General features: G+C 36.9%; 1 protein-coding gene across 3 annotated transcripts in view; it reads left to right on the forward strand.

Annotated features, from left to right (window-relative positions):
* The window catches only part of RBKS (ribokinase), a 62,055-nt gene that overhangs the window by 18,724 nt on the left and 26,591 nt on the right, over window positions 1-16,740 (forward strand). For all 3 annotated transcript variants that reach the window (XM_014060297.2, XM_014060299.2, XM_087717896.1), the window contains exons 3-6: window positions 592-655; window positions 7,854-7,916; window positions 12,529-12,693; window positions 16,005-16,096. In XM_014060297.2, the coding sequence (XP_013915772.2) occupies window positions 592-655; window positions 7,854-7,916; window positions 12,529-12,693; window positions 16,005-16,096 (384 nt within the window). The remainder of the gene's footprint in view (window positions 1-591; window positions 656-7,853; window positions 7,917-12,528; window positions 12,694-16,004; window positions 16,097-16,740) is intronic.

The following is a 16,740-nucleotide window of genomic DNA, read 5'->3' on the forward strand; positions in this document are numbered from 1 at the left end:
TAAACCTTTTGTGATTTCGTCATCAAAGATATTAAATGCATAGTTGTAAAATCTACAGTTCTTATTACATATTTTTAGATATTCTTTAACATTTTATTGATTAAAAATTATTTTTTATTTAAATTACCTGACTGTCCAACTTCAATGTACTTTTAAATGCACTCATTCCAGAGAGAAATGGTGTTACTCTCCCAGTTCTCAGTGCTATTCATATAGAGGAGAGGACTCCCTACTGGATCCTGTACTTCTTGCTTCTAAGGAAGATGTTATAAAAGTGGGGTTTAATCATGTTATAAAATCAGTAATTGAGAAATATAAAGGTCCTGCTTCTAAAATATATGACAGTGGAGGAATATAGAATGAAATTTTATTGATTTTAAAAACAAATAGTACATTTTTATTCTTGCATATTCAGAATATTTGCATTTTGAAATATTTTTAATTGCTGCAAAGCAGATACTTCAGGGGTCATCGCCAGGGCTAATAGAAGCTCAACCACATGAAATTCATATCTTGCCCATCCTTGAGAATGTTGTCCAAGATGAGCTGGGTAATCTGAAATATGTAATGTTGTTTATTTTTGCTCTGTAGGTTGGGAAGGATTCTTTTGGTAATGACTACATTGAACACTTTAAAAAAAATGGAATTCCAACAGGTATTTCCTTATTTTAATTTAGAACCAAATTATATCACTATATTCTGAATATATGATTTGTAAAGTTTTCCTTAATGAGAAAATTAATAGAGTAGTAAACAAACATCTACCATTCTTCATAATATTTTTTCTTCTGTTCTATTGTGTGCAATTCTCAAAGACTGTTTGGACAAGTCCCTGCAGATTTCTTTTGCACGATTTTTCAAAAGTTTTTTTTTCAATTAAGATTTTTTTATGTTGCCATTATTATTTTTGTAAATAACTCAAGGCAGTGAAAATGCCTAATATTCGGTCTTCCTCCTATTTTTCCCAACAACCACAATCCTGCAAAGTAAGTTTGTCTGAGAAAGGCTGGCTGGACCAAAATCATCTAGTCAGCTTTCATATTTGATTTTTTTTCCCATGTTTGTAGTAGTTTGCCATTGCCTCTTTCCCAGCGTTGTGAGAAAGTAATTGGGTCAAAATCATCTAAACTGACTTTGTCCCCAAGGCAGGACCTCACAGTCTCCCAGTTCTTGGCTCCTTCATAATACTTCCGTTAAAGTAACTGCCAGGATAACACAGATGAAAAAATACTTCTTCCTTCATAACATTTAGACTTGATTCAACCACCTGGTTACCTCACAAGAGAGTTACTAAACTCTCAGGTAAATAGATTTAACACCTGTATTCTGGCGTAGCATATAAATTACTCTGTATGAGGGCTGTGATGGAAACCAGCAATTCCCATGGCAAAGATGGCTGTTGTGTAGAACAGCCATTCAGCTTCAGCTATGTGTCACATAAAGTATCTGTTAATTCAGAAAAAAGAAAAGAAAAGAGGAAAGCCTTGTGAGGGCTCCATGATGTTTTATGAGCTTGGTTGTTTTCCTGCAAGCATTTCATTATCCAAATTAGGTAATATCATCAATGCTAGTGATGATTTAAGAAGTCATGTGTCTGAAATTGGGGAAGAGAGAAGAGAAACGCTAAACAAAAAATCACAATAAAGGAAGCACTGAGGAGACAAAAAATAATAAAACACCAGGCCCAGACGGTATACCTGTAGAATTTTATAAAGCCGTGCAAGAGAGATAGAAACAGTGATATTAGATTTATTTAATCAAACACTTATAGAAGCGAAGCTACCAAAATCATGGAGGGAAGCATATATAACATTAATACCCAAAGAAGATTCAGACCATCCAAAGATTTGGAAAATTGGAGGAAACTACAAATATCACTAATGGGAAGAATTGCCATTGTTAAAATGAATATACTACCAAAAAAATATTTTTATTTCAAGTGGTACCAATTAGCCTAGGGAAAAACTTTTTCATAGATTTAAACAAATTAATTGCACAATTTATTTGGTCAGGAAAAAAACCACGAATTAAATTAAAATTGTTACAGGACAGTAGAGAAAAAGGAGGATTTGGACTTTCTGATTGGGAGCTTTATTATGAAGCAGTAGTTCTCGCCTAGATAAGGGACTGGATCAATCTAAAAAACAGAAGATTAATAACAATAGAAGATTACAATTTGGAACTGGGTTGGCAGGCCTTTATCTGGGATGGGAAAGACAAAACCCATAGCTATTTCCAAAAACATTTACTTAGAAAAGCTCTACTTCAGATATGGTTAAAAATCAAAACAAAATACAACAAAACACAACAAAATCCCTATCTGGGTATCCACCATGGAAGCTCTGATATACCCAAACATATTGGACATAAACAAGATAATAAGATATGAAGACATATTAGATAACCAAGAAAGATTAAAAACAAGGCAAGAATTGAAAGACAAGGGAATAGACATAGGCTGGTGGCCCTATTTACAAATACAGGCAAGGTATAAAAAAGACAGAGAAGGGTGGATTCTATAAGGAGCCACAAGAACTGGATAAAATTCTACAGGGAACCGAAGAAAAATTGATTTAAAAATATATCATTATTTATTAAAATTTAAAATGGAAGAAGAAACTGTGTAAGAAGCGATGATAACATGGGCAACAAATTTTGGGTATACTATAGAATTGGCGGAATGGGAAAAAAATTTGGGAAATAAATTACAAATTAACAATGGCAATGGCATATAGAGAGAATATGTACAAGATGGTCTACAGATTGCATCTCCCACCAGCGAGAATTGCGAAAATGTTCCTGGAGTGCTCATCTATCTGTTGGAAATGCAACCAACAACACGGAACATACTACCATACGTGGTGGACATGCGCATCTGCGAAAAAATATTGGAAAAAAATAAAAGATTGGCTGGAGGAGATTGCCACACACCAAATTGAAGTAACACTGGAATTATTTCTGTTAAGAATTATAAAAGGAAATTATGAAAAAAATATTAGACATAGATTAATTCTACACATAATTACAGCAGCGAGAATTACATTCGCACAAAACTGTAAAAATAATTGCACACCAACAGAAGAAAATGTAATAAAAAAAATATTGGAATGTGCAGAATTGGATAGGCTCACAAAAGAAGAGAGAAAAAAGAATCTGAATATTACTCCGTATGGGATTTATGGTATAATTGGCTAGAGAAAATGGGAGGGGCGGGGGGGGAAGCAAAAAAGTAAGGAAGAAAGATAAAAAAATTAATAAACAATTACAAAACCAGAAAATGATTAAAAGATACAAATACGAAATAGACTATAGCAAATAAATAATAGGAAATGGATACAAAATGACTCAAATGTAATAAAGGTTGTTATACATAAAACATATAGAATACAATACAATAGCAGAGTTGGAAGGGACCTTGGAGGTCTTCTAGTCCAACTCCCTGCCTAGGCAGGAAACCCTATACCGTTTCAGACAAATGCCTATCCAACATCTTAAAGACTTCCAGTGTTGGGGCATTCACAACTTCTGGAGGCAAGCTGTTCCACTGATTAATTGTTCTAACTGTCAGGAAACTTCTCCTCAGTCTTAAGTTGCTTCTCTCCTTGATTAGTTTCCACCCATTGCTTCTTGTTCTACCATCAGATTCCTTGGTGAATAGTTTGACTCCCTCTTCTTTGTGGCAACCCTTGAGATATTGGAACACTGCTATCATGTCTCCCCTAGTCCTTCGTTTCATTAAACATACCCAGTTCCTGCAACCCTTCTTCATATGTTTTAGTCTCCAGTTCCTAATCATCTTTGTTGCTCCTCTATGCACTCTTTCTAGAGTCTCCACATCTTTTCTACATCGTGGTGACCAAAACTGAATGCAGTATGCCAATTGTGGCCTTACCAAGGCATAATTAAGTGGTACTAACACTTCATGTGATCTTGATTCTATCCCTCTGTTTATGTAGCTTAGAACTGTGTTGGCTTTTTTGGCAACTGCTGCACACTGCTGGCTCATATTTAAATGGTTGTCAACTAGGACTCCAAAATCCCTCTCACAGTTACTACTATTGAGCAAGGTACCACCTACACTGTACCTGTGCATTTCATTTTTCTTGCCTAAATGTAGAACCTTACTCTTTTCACCATTGAATTTCATTGTATTAGATAGTGCCCAATGTTCAAGTTTGTCAAGATCCTTCTGTATCTTAAGCCTCTCTTCTGGAGTGTTGGCTGTTCCTGCCAGCTTGGTGTCATCTGCAAATTTGATGAGTTCCCCATTTATTCCCTCATCCAAATCATTGATGAAGATGTTGAAGAGTACTGGGCCTAAAGCAGAGCCTTGGGGTACTCCACTGCATACTTCCCTCCATGTAGATGCATTTCCATTGAGGACTACACGTTGAGTGCAGTTGGTCAGCCAGTTACAAATCCATCTGGTGGTGATGCTGTCTAACCCACATTCTTCTACTTTATCTAATAGTAGGTTATGGTCTACCTTATCAAATGTCAAAGTCCAAGTAAATTATATTGACAACATTTCTCTGGTCCACTAATTTTGTCACTTTGTCAAAGAATGCAATAAGATTAATCTGGCATGATCGGTTTTTGATAAACCCATGTTGGCTTTTGGCTATTACTTTGTTTACTACTAGGTGTTCGCTAATTTGTTGCTTGATTATCTTTTCCAAAATCTTTCCTGCTATTGAGGTCAGGCTGATAGCTCTATAGTTTCCTGGATCTATTTTTTTCCCTTTTTTGAAGATGGGAACCACATCAGCTCTTTTCCAGTCCTCTGGCAGTTCCCCTGTGCTCCAGGATCTCTGAAAGATATAGCTCAGTGGTTCTGAGATCTCATCTGCCACTTCCTTCAGAACCCTGGGGTGTAATCCCTGGGCCTGGTGATTTGAATTCATCTAGGGTAGACAGGTGCTCACTTACCATTTTCTTTCCTATTTCAATTTGTATTCCTAATCTGATTTTTGTGGTGCTGTTTTTGATAGGTTGGACTGTTTTATCCCTTCGTGTAAAGACAAATGCAAAAAATTTGTTAAATTGTTCTGCTTTCTTCCTGTTGCTTGTCACCTTCTTGCCACTTTCTCCCAGCAATGGACCAATTGTTTCCTTAACCCTTTTCTTGTTTTTAACATGTTGGAAGAAGCTTTTTTTGTTGTTTTTTACATTTGTGGCAAGCTTTTCTTCATTATGAGCTTTAGCTTTCCTTACTTCATCTTTACAGGCTCGGGCTATTTGCTGATATTCTGCCTTAGTTAGGTCCCCCTCTTTCCACTTTTTATACTTATCTTTTTTGTCTTTCAATTTGTCAGAGTTCTTTATGCAGCCATGCTGGTTTCTTTTGGGAGCTGTTATTTTTCTTCTTCATTGGTATCTTGCTAGACTGGGCTTTTTTAATCTCATTTTTCAAAATTTCCCAAGTTTCTTGAGCTGTTTTCCCCTTGAGGATTCTCATCCATGGAATTCTTCCAAAACTCTCTCTAAGTTTATTGAAATTAGCTCTCTTAAATCCAAGACGCTAGTTTGACTTTGTTCTACTACTTGTGTTTGCATAATGTTGAATTCCAATATTGCATGGTCACTTGCCCCGGGGTTCCTATGGCTTCAACACCTTCTACTATTTCTTCTCTGTTAGTGAAAATTAAGTCCAATGTGGCTGATGTATAGACCTATGGCAATGTCATTTCCCCCCCCCCCAAAAAAAACCTTTAATATTGACCCAAATGCATTCAAGATAATTCTCATCGTTGTTGTGCTCTATTTCTGTAGAGATGTAGTTATTCCTTATATATAATGCAACACTACCTGTTTTTATATTCCATATTCCATTCTCTGTTCTTCGGCTCGTCACAAGAGACCATCCAGACATATGTGTGACCTTCCTCCCATATTTGGGCATACCAGGGGTTGTGACTTTAAATATATACCTTTCACCCTGGCCTGGCTGATAAGGAGTTGAGCCCTGTAGCTCAATGGTTAACACATCTGCCTAAGAGGCAATAGAGCACAGGTTCGATTCCCAGCAGGGGTATGGCTAGCTGATGAGAGCTAAATAGCTTGAAATAGATCTATACTAGTCTCCCTTTATTTATTTATCAGCATAAATATAACAAATGTAACAAAAAGGCAACAGTAAAAAATATTGGGTTTCTGTCTGGATGGTCTCTTGTGACGAGCCGAAGAACAGAGAATGGAAGTGTGACCTTCCTCCCATATTTGGGCATACCAGGGGTTGTGACTTTAAATATATATATATATATATATATATATATATATATATATATATATATATATATATATATATATATATATATATATATATATATATATGTGTGTGTGTGTGTTATAGTTATAAAAGTCATCACAGCAGGTATGTAAAAGAAGTAATGTGTTGCAAAGATGTGAAGTTTGCATAAACAAAATAAAAAGTGGTTTTTTTTAAAGTCATGTGTCAAGTCCTCTAAGGATGGTAATCTCTAGAAACAACCATTTGAGTTTCTGGATAGACCTTTGTAGCTAGTTGGGTAATGTAACAAAGTTGAAAGCTTATCAAAGCAATTTTCCCATTCAATTTACACCTAGTTGCTCAGTGTCTTTCTCACGTTTCTGTCATTTTTTTTAAAAAAATATAGTAGTTCTGTTTCCTCCTCTGCCTTCCTAGGTTCTGTTAGGTATTCCATCATGCCTTAAGTTTAAACATCAAGACTGTGATACAACTAATTGATATGTTCTCACTGGCTATTACCAATCAATTGTTGAATTTAAGGCTTCATCTAGCTCAGTGCTGTTAAACTCCCAGCCTACAGGCTGGATGCATCACGTGCTGGCCATTCCCACACCGAGTTAACAAAGGGGGGGGGAGTCATGTGATGCCACTGTGACGACATGAGTTTGACACCCCTGATCTAGCTGAACTGTGAATCTTCTGCCAAGGGTAGCCAAGGAATCAAGCTAAGTAATAAAGTGTTAGAAAATGTGTGATTTACTGTCAAATTCCAGTTGGGGGAACATGACAGCCATTGGTTGGGTGGTTTTAGAAGAAATTTTACAGATTCATGAAGTATATTTTTCTCTACACAAAACAGAGAATCTGTATCCCACTATTTATTGATTGAGGGCAGTTCTCATTTTTCTTGTTTACCAAGTGCATTCGGGGATGTTAATTGGAAATAGCAAGCTATGGAAGGCAAAGCTTTCCCATCTATGGTCTGTAGCTATTACAAAAGTATATAAATGGAATCTGTCTTACAGATGAAATATTCCTCAGAATGTAATTTATAGAAAGGTGAAAATTTGAACAGGCTGTAGCCACTAACATGTGGCTTCCAGGAACGATTTGGCTAGACCTTGTTAAATTTAGGTAAAAGTCCAATTTTAAACTAATTTCAGCACATTTGTGCAGAGTAAACGTACTTCCAGATAAACATGGATAGGAATGTACTATTTTACTTTAATGCAGCCAAGGCTTTACAATGGTTACTCTGTTTCCCGAACTAAAGGAGTCACATTATGGGTGATGTTTTTCCCAATAAGCAAAGCAAATTCACACTCTTTTAATCATGACTTTGACTTGCATGTCTAGTGAATAACAAGTGTAGTACAGCTGCCAGTAATGTCTGTACTAAATTTATATCAGTTTTTTTCCTGAAATACAAAATTAGCCACAATTAATTAATCTTGAGCTTGTGTTTGCTGTCATGTGGGTGTAATTTAGCATTTATGTTTCCCTGCTTCTGGCATTGGTATTCATTATTAAAATTTTAAACGCCAGCTGTTCAGCTGTAATGTTTGCTGATGTAACTCACTAATTTGCTGAAAGATCTCTACAACTTTTTTCTTTATTACCTTAGAGTTTGTAAATCAGACAGAAGATGCTGCAACAGGAGCTGCTTCAATCATGGTCAACAGTGAAGGTGCATATCAAAGAATAAGCTGAATTGTCTTAGATTTGAATTATGTATGATGAGATATTAATTTTGTCAAGTTACATTTTTTAAAGATATAACCAAGGGACTTGCATATCTATACCATTGAGCCCAGAAGCAAATATACTTAAGTTGTGTTCTATATCATTAAACTTTTGATGGCATGTGGGGGGGGGGGGTGAACACGTCTGGCAATGGCAACAGGATTACAGGACACAGCTGATAACTTGTTTTTTCTCTGTCTCAAATATTTCATATGCTTTATATAGAATGACTCAAAGGAAGCAATGTAAACTGTAGATTAAGCTTTTACAAAATCCTGCAAACCCATTTGTCTCTTAACTAAAGAAGGATTAGTGACAGTCCTCTGCCTCATATACCCCATGATCAAATTCAGTAGCACTGTTTTCTTTTCATTTTGCTGAAAATGATTACACCTTGTTATTGTCCCTGTGAATTTTGATCAGGGATGATGATCAATTATGCCTGGGAAACCCCTCTAGATTATTGGGCAAACATGGCCACAGAAACAAAGGAAAAATCCATTCTAAATGAGAATAGCATTAAATATAATTTACATTATAATACTTTATAATGTAGTATTACATTATAATACTACACTGGAGACACAATGTTTTCAGTGAGTTTTAAAGCTTCTCATATCAGTTTGTTAAAATAGTGTCATAGCATGATTCTTGGACATTACAGGGCACTGAAGCGCCATCTTATTGCTCATAGAATACGATCACCCTATAAGTTGAGGGCCCCTTCAACTCGAAAATCAGGGCAAGCTTGTTTCAGCATAGCTGTGTCTTTTGCTATTAATTATTAATTGCAGTTCAAAGAAGTCAGTCTTATTTTTCCACACGCCCAGAAGCTTGTGTGCAAAAATCTTAAGTGCAAACTGGGAGTTGCAGTGACTGTAAAAGATTTACAAGTGAGATTAAAGAATGGAAGTGAAGAAAGTTCTCTGGATTATTATTAGCTTATCAAACTTGGTTTCTGATACAGATTGCAGACTAGAAGCTGGTTTTTTCCATCTTGGCATCTGGTAAACGTAGAAGAGTTTTCACGCACAACTATTTCCAGAACTCAGCTTTGGGTGTTGAACTACTGTTTGTTAATTTGCTTATTTTTTGCCACAGGGAAAAACGTTTGGAAAGTACTTCATAGTGTGACAATTGTAAATAATTGTCTTTGAGCTTTTTCCAGTCTGATGCTTCCAAGAAATATTTTGAATTCAGTTCCCAGAATCCACCAGCCAGTATGTAATAGTCATATAGGGACAAATATTTTATTTGGGTTTGTTTGTTTTTTAATTCTCTTTCCTATGATATTTTTTATATTTTACACTAGTCCAGTTATGGTTAACCTTTCCAGCACCGAGTGCTGAAACTATAGGGTGCACATGCCGGAATTCCAGAACCCAAAAGAGAGCAGCTGGCCAGTGCGCATGCGTATGGCGGCCAGCTGCTCTTCTGGGTTCCGTTGCACGCATGCACACTGGAACCTGTAAGAGCAGCTGATGACGGCATGCATGCCCACAGAGAGGGCTCTGTGTGCCACCTCTGGCACGTGTGCCATCGGTTTGCCATCCCTAGTCTGTCGATCCTTATCATAAGAGAAAAGATTATAGAGGTAGCCCCATAGCTTAAATTAGGAGATTATAACCCACTAATTGAAGATCAGGAATCTAGATTTTGTCTTAATTTCTAGAATCCTAGGTGTCTCAACAATTATTTATGAATATCTACTATTGTTTCTGTTCTCCTGTGTATCTAAATGAATAAGTAAAAAACCCATTTTGACAAAGATGTCAAATAAAAATAAATTTTGCAACTATTTAATGTATGTATAGAACAGTGAATGGTTTGACAGTAATGAATAGGGTGAGAAATTGACAAGAGTTCCAAGCTGACGAAAAGAAAATATTTTATGCATGTAGTTCATCCAATGTTCTGTCATGAGAGATTGTTGATAGCCCCTAGTTCTGAAGCTTCATGAAAAGTCTGTATAAATAAATGACAAGTTTATCAATGATCATAATAACTAAAAAATGAAATCTAGTGGGTGAAAGAATATGCCTCCAACTGAAAGACCCTTAGCATAAATATTGGAGATTAGTTATCTCCATGTGATATCTGGATGATAACTATTAAATAAAAATATTTAGAAAACATAAGCAATGGCAAAAAAAAATCATGCACCCCTTATCACTAATGCTGACTACAAACAACATAAAAAAACCTGTGAAACCTATAAAACATTACCTCAGAAAATTAGGGAGGGGAAATGAAAAATTTCAATAATGTAACACACAAACCACATATCTGTTCCATGATATATCATTTCCGGATTCATGATAACATTCAGAACAAAAAAAAATCTATGACCCTAAGCATTCCATCTTAAGCATTTATCTCTTGTACTATCCCTTTGTTAATTCACCATTAATAGCCATCTTTCAAAATACGACTAAATGTAACTATAGAAGATTTCAGAAAGTTTGTTGACCATCCTGAGACTTTAGGCTGACATATTTATCTTGGGCAATCTTTCATGAAAGAATCTGGGGGGAGAAAAATCTGGGCTTTAGCCAACATTGTTTGGAAAATTAAATTCCTCTGTGAGAATGATCATTATACCATTATTCCCATCATTGTATTTGGGGGAGGCACATTTTGAACCCAAGACACACTGAAGTTTAATTCCGAAGGAATGTTTGCAAAGTAGAGCCAAAAATCCATAATCCCATAACTGCTTATGATTTGAAAGGCCCACTTTAGAATTTGACAGCAGCAAATAGATGAAAAATAACTTTGGATGTTGAGCAGTTTACTCATGAATATTGTCAAGAACTACATTGTTGGCAAATTCATCTGCTGCACAATCTGCACAAATAGAAATAAACAAATTCATTCTAGAACAGATATAACGCCACAAATGCCAATATACTGGGATTTTATTTCTTGTTACTAGAAGATTCCCTTGGGGTATACATGGTTCAGATGCCAAAGCTTAGGTAGACAGTGCCATCATAATTACTTCAGCAACTGTCTTAACAGCTTTAATCTCAACGAGTTCTTGGAGGAGAACAAATGAATCATCTTGTGCAAGTTATATTCTAATACAGGTAGTCCTTGGATTATGGCAGCAATTGAGATTGGGATTGCCATTGCTAAACAATACGGTCATAAAACATGATGTCACATGACCATATCACTTAGTGACAGCACTCTGAGGCAGTTTGGTTCCCATTGTAACCCCCAAAGCGTGCTTCTCATTAGGCAGGAAGAGGCAGGAATCTCAGATAAAGCGTGCAGGGGTGTGTCAAGTGGTGGTGGTGGTGGTGGTGGTGGGAGGCCAGTACAGGCAACACATGAATAGTGAAAGCCTGGGAAGAGCACTGGTGCAGACTGCATATGGGCAGGGTGTGCTGCAGATGGGAGAAAAAGTGGAAGCAATTTACCAGAGCAACTTCTGATCTTTTCTGCCAGCTTCTCCATTGAGTTGCTTTTGGGAAACCAACAGGAAAGGTTGCAAATGGCAATCATGTGACTGCAATAGCAGTAGACTTATATACCGCTTCATAGGGCTTTCAGCCCTCTCTAAGCGGTTTACAGAGAGTCAGCATATTGCCCCCAACAATCTGGGTCCTCATTTTACCCACCTCGGAAGGATGGAAGGCTGAGTCAACCCTGAGCCGGTGAGATTTGAACCGCTGAACTGCTGATCTAGCAGTAGCCTGCAGTGCTGCATTTAACCACTGCGCCACCTTGGCTCTTTGCAGCTACCTCCATTGCAGCTACCTCCAATGTCATAATTTTGAGCTGGGCACATAACTGTCTGAATCACATGACTGTGGGGGTGCTGCAATGGTTGGAATATTGAGGACTGCTAGTATATCCACTTTTTTTAACACCCAGTAATTTTGAATGGTCACTGAACAAATGGATGTAAACTGAGTACTACCTGTACTTTAAAGTCCCATTTTAGTACGATTAAGGCCATAGTGGTATTTCCTAGAGACAGTGATAAGTGGGCTGATACTGAAAAGCAGAGCAGTTGGCCGATACCACACTGAAACCCTTTTCTCTGGTGTTATGGAGTTTTTAATCATACAGTTACTATGAGATGGTTTTAAATGCCCAATATGACACAAACCTTATATGGCTTCATAAAAAAATAAAAATCCAAACTTATGGTAGTGGTGGAACTTCAGGTATGCCATCTTTTTTTTAAAGGATAACTTGCAAACATTCAGTATTTTCTTTATCACATACAACTGCGTTGTTCTTTGAATACTGGTTTTCAGAACTACATTTCTTAGTGCATCAATCAAACATGGTATTTTTTGCAAACAAGTGTAAATCCACCTCAGTTTTGAGATCCACAAGTGCAATGAAACCTTAGTTTTACCCTGGCGTTCTCACCATTTCTCTGTGCAAGCTAGGATTTCTAACACAGACACCCCTTGAAAACCTACATGCTATTAACTTTATAGTATTGAAACAGCTATTAAGAATCATATGCCATGGTGTCAAGAAAATACATTTTATGGTCAGCTTTAATCATTCTAAAATTTCACCTTTGTTTTTAGGAGAAAACTTCATTGTAATTGTTGCGGGAGCAAATTTACTTCTGAATTCCAGTGATTTAAAAAAGGCTGCTCATATCATCGCTGAAGCCAAAGTGATGGTCTGCCAACTCGAAATAACCCCAGCAATTTCTTTAGAAGCATTAAAAATGGCTCATACCAATGGAGGTAATCTAATAATACAAATTAATTGTTTGCTTCATTCCACGAATGGTTTCAGTAATATTCTTTTAATGTAGCTTTGTTTCAAAGCTACATTGTTATTTTAAACATGGTGATGCCAAAATAAGTGACCTAAATCCAGGCACTAATGATATAATTTAATAAAACAATTGGGCCCGTGAAGAACAGTTGAAATTTCATTGAATTGACATGAATCTGGTACCATGTGTGAACCTTGCTCTTGTTTCTTTCTTTCTTTTTCACCTATTGAGTGCAATTTCTGATCAAGCCAGAGTAGCAAATAGCTTCCTTAGCAGCAGAAGATGACTTAAGATCATTCAGTGAAATGGATTCTGATTTATAGACCCTTATTCTGTATCTCTGGTAATGGAAGGTGCCTGAGGCATACCACTTCTCCTTTGCCTGCTGTCAGTTGATACTAAGCACCACCTTTATCTGAAAGGAAAACATTTCTGAATTTAAAAGGAAATTTTTCAAAAATTCAGTTAGAAAGAAATAAACTTAATTTCTTCTATTGCCATATTCTGAGATAATCATCCCAAATTATAAATCTAAATTCTTGGAGTCAGAAATTGAGGGTGGTTTTTTTTATAATAAGCATAATCTCTAGAACATTTATTTCAGTGGCTCATTTATTTCAGTGGTGCAGAACATCAAACAAGTAAACCTAGCACTTGGGTGTGCACAAAGTGGCTCATTTCACTAAAAGTGATCACCGTAAATCTGAATGTTAATCTGTAAAATGCTAGAAAATTCTTTGTTCTGGGTGATTGATTGGTAGAAGAAAAAACACTTAATTCTCCCATTCTTCAAGGATATGTGTAATTAACAATAACTCCAAATTCCATTGCATGAACATAAAATATATTTGCATTTAATGCAGGAGATTACCTCTTCAATAGAAGCCATATATAAGAAGCCTGTCCCCTATATCAGGAAACCTCTGTCCATCTCTGTGAAACATGTTGAATGGCCTTGTATAATGAAATCACTGTAAACTTTTTGCTAATACAGAAACAATTTTTAAAATCGTCACAGCTGGAGTGTGTTACTGGCACTTCCTTTCTTTTAATCTGCTGATTCTTATGTTTAATGCAGTAGTTTATGTTCGGAAGCATACTAGACTATGTGTGTTTAACAGATGCGTACCCAGATGCAAGGCTCAGAAGAAAAAGGGAAGTGAGGAAACAGAAGATTGTGGCTATAAGCCTCCTTGTTCCCGTACACTTGGGTTCATTTTTTAAACTACAGATCGATAGTCTTATGCTTGCTGAAGTACAGATAGTCCTCAACTTACAACAGTTCATTTAGTGACCATTCTGAAGTTACAACACCACTGAAAAAAGTGACTTATGACCATTTTTTCACACTTACGACTGTTGCAGCATGCCCGTGGTCACATAATCAAAATTCAGATGCTTAGCAACTGATTCATATTTATGACGGTTGCAGTGTCCCAGGGTCACGCGATCACCTTTTGTAGCCGCCTTACAAGCAAAATCAATGAGGAAGCCAGATTCACCTAACAAACATCTTACTAACTTAAGACCTGCGGTGATTCACTTAGCAAACCTGGCAAGAAAGGTCGTAAAATGGGGCAAAACTCACTCAACAAATGTCTCACTTAGCAATGGAAATTTTGGGCTCAATTGTGATCATAAGTTGGCGACTCCCTCTATCATTGTCCCACTAGTAATCATTAAAGATCTCTGTAGCAGCTTTTCTGTCACTTCTTGCCTTTGTTTTGATTGATGCCAAAGCATTGTATTAATTGTTGATACATCAATCACATGGTAGTATTTTGATAAGAGCACCATTCTGTGGGTAACTTTTTTTTTTTCATTGACTAAGTTAAAGGGAACCAGAAAAATAGTGCAGTTACCAAAATGAGTTGAAGTGGCACCATGGTAGATCTGGGCTTCTTAACAGATTCTAAAGAAACACGTTGCTCCAGCACCAGTAGAAGTAGAACCAAGCTAATTCCAAAGCACATAGGAAATACTTGCAGATCAAAAACTGTAGACTGTGTTTGAATAACTGCTTAGGCTCTGTTTGGTTTCAAAGTTTCCCAAGTTTAATATTCCTTTCAATCATAAAAATACTAGTTCCGTTTGTTGGAAAGGAAGGGAAGGGAAGCACTTCAGTATCTGATGGTATTCTTTTAACTCTAAACAAGGGGAAAGGCTTTTCCCCACCCAAATTCTGATGCAACCCTTTTAAACATCAAGTGTTGGAATGACGCAGAAAGACGGGGAATATGATGACTGCGGGTATGCATGCTATACAATCCTGCAGCTATTTGGATTTTGGATTCTGGTTTTGCCTACCATACTTGTAAACTCCCACTGACGTATTCCCTTGGTCAGTAGTGTCCATTATTGGAAAAGAGGTTTCCTCCCCTTTTACAGCTTTGCAGATTCCCAGAACTTAAAGGTAAGGTAATTGGAATAAATAGCAATAGCAATAGCAGTAGACTTATATACCGCTTCATAGGCCTTTCAGGCCTCTCTAAGCGGTTTACAGAGAGTCAGCATATTGCCCCCAACAATCTGGGTCCTCATTTTACCCACCTCGGAAGGATGGAAGGCTGAGTCAACCCTGAGCCGGTGAGATTTGAACCGCTGACCTGCTGATCTAGCAGTAGCCTGCAGTGCTGCTTTTAACCACTGCGCCACCTTGGCTCTAGTATCCTCTGGGTTTTTCTAAAATAGGAATGTCTATTTGTCTGTAGTTCATATCTCCTTCCTTCCAATGTGAGGCCTTATAACTATGATAAGAATGATGTTCCAGAATTCCCAGCAGAAAGATGCAAAACACAATCCTAATACATCTGGGAATAATCTTGTGTTTTGTTCTTTGTTGAAATTCAGTTAACCTAGTATATGCATATCTAAATTTAAATCGACAGCCTACCTTATGATTCTGATAAATAGCATACAGTCTTCAAAACACAGTCTTCAAGAAATGCTAATAAGTAGTATAGTTTGTATGTTTTTTGAAATTTAGCCAAGCCTTCATTTTCTTTTCTTTTTTTCTTCTTTTGCAGGGCAGAGGCATAATACTTAACCTATTCTCGTGAAATCCTTAACTAATTCAATATCATTGCACTACCAGTGCTTTATAACAGCAGAAAACAGGGCATTTTGCTTAGATTGTTTATGTCAGCAAGTAATTTGTGTATCATGGGAGCTGAAAATGCTGTAGGCATTATAACAAATAGTGTTTGTTGAATTGTAGGCATTTATATTTCAGCATTATGAGACATGACTTTTACAGAATTTTCCATTCTCTTGCAGTGAAGACTTTATTTAATCCTGCTCCAGCAATTGCTGACCTAGACTCACAGTTTTACACTTATTCCGACATCATCTGCTGCAATGAAAGCGAGGTAAATGCCATTAGGGCAACTGAAGAAATAAAACATTGAGAGTATTATAGTACAAGTAATAGTTTCAGACTGTGAACATTTTAATTTCCCTTGCATGGCTAGCAGCAGAACCAAAACAGAGGCATTCCTGAAAGATCTCTGTCAACAGCACATTGCCCAGAGTGCCTTTTCAAAGCAGGAACATATTAATTTTATGCTGTCACTCTAAACCTCCTGTACATTTTGTAAGTGTACTTTTTGTACATTTTGTTGAAAGCAACCTTTATACAAGTAGTCCTCACTTAACCACCCTAAACGGGACCTGCTATTCTGTCACTGAGCTGTGCAGCTATTAAACGAAACATCACTTGACCACTGAGCTTAGCAATAGCAGTTCTGGCAATTGCTTGTTATTGGTTCTGAACAAATCTCACACATTCTTTATATGAGAACTACTTCATACCTTCTTTTGCACCTGTGCAGCCAAGGCAGGTCCCCCTTGACATCAACCTTCTTTCACATGCCAGCTTGGTCCTTCTTTTGTGCACTGATCAGGACTTCCTTTTCTTAACTAGCTGGATCCTTCTTTTGTAGTCGGTGCTGCCAGGAGCTTTCATGCATTGGGCAGTTCCTTCTTTTCTGAAAGGAGACCCTGGCTGGCACGC

Source organism: Thamnophis sirtalis, unplaced genomic scaffold (assembly GCF_051295495.1).
Source record: "Thamnophis sirtalis isolate CommonGarterSnake01/CBP01778 unplaced genomic scaffold, rThaSir2_p1.2 scaffold_6, whole genome shotgun sequence".
In the NCBI taxonomy this organism is placed as follows: domain Eukaryota; kingdom Metazoa; phylum Chordata; class Lepidosauria; order Squamata; family Natricidae; genus Thamnophis; species Thamnophis sirtalis.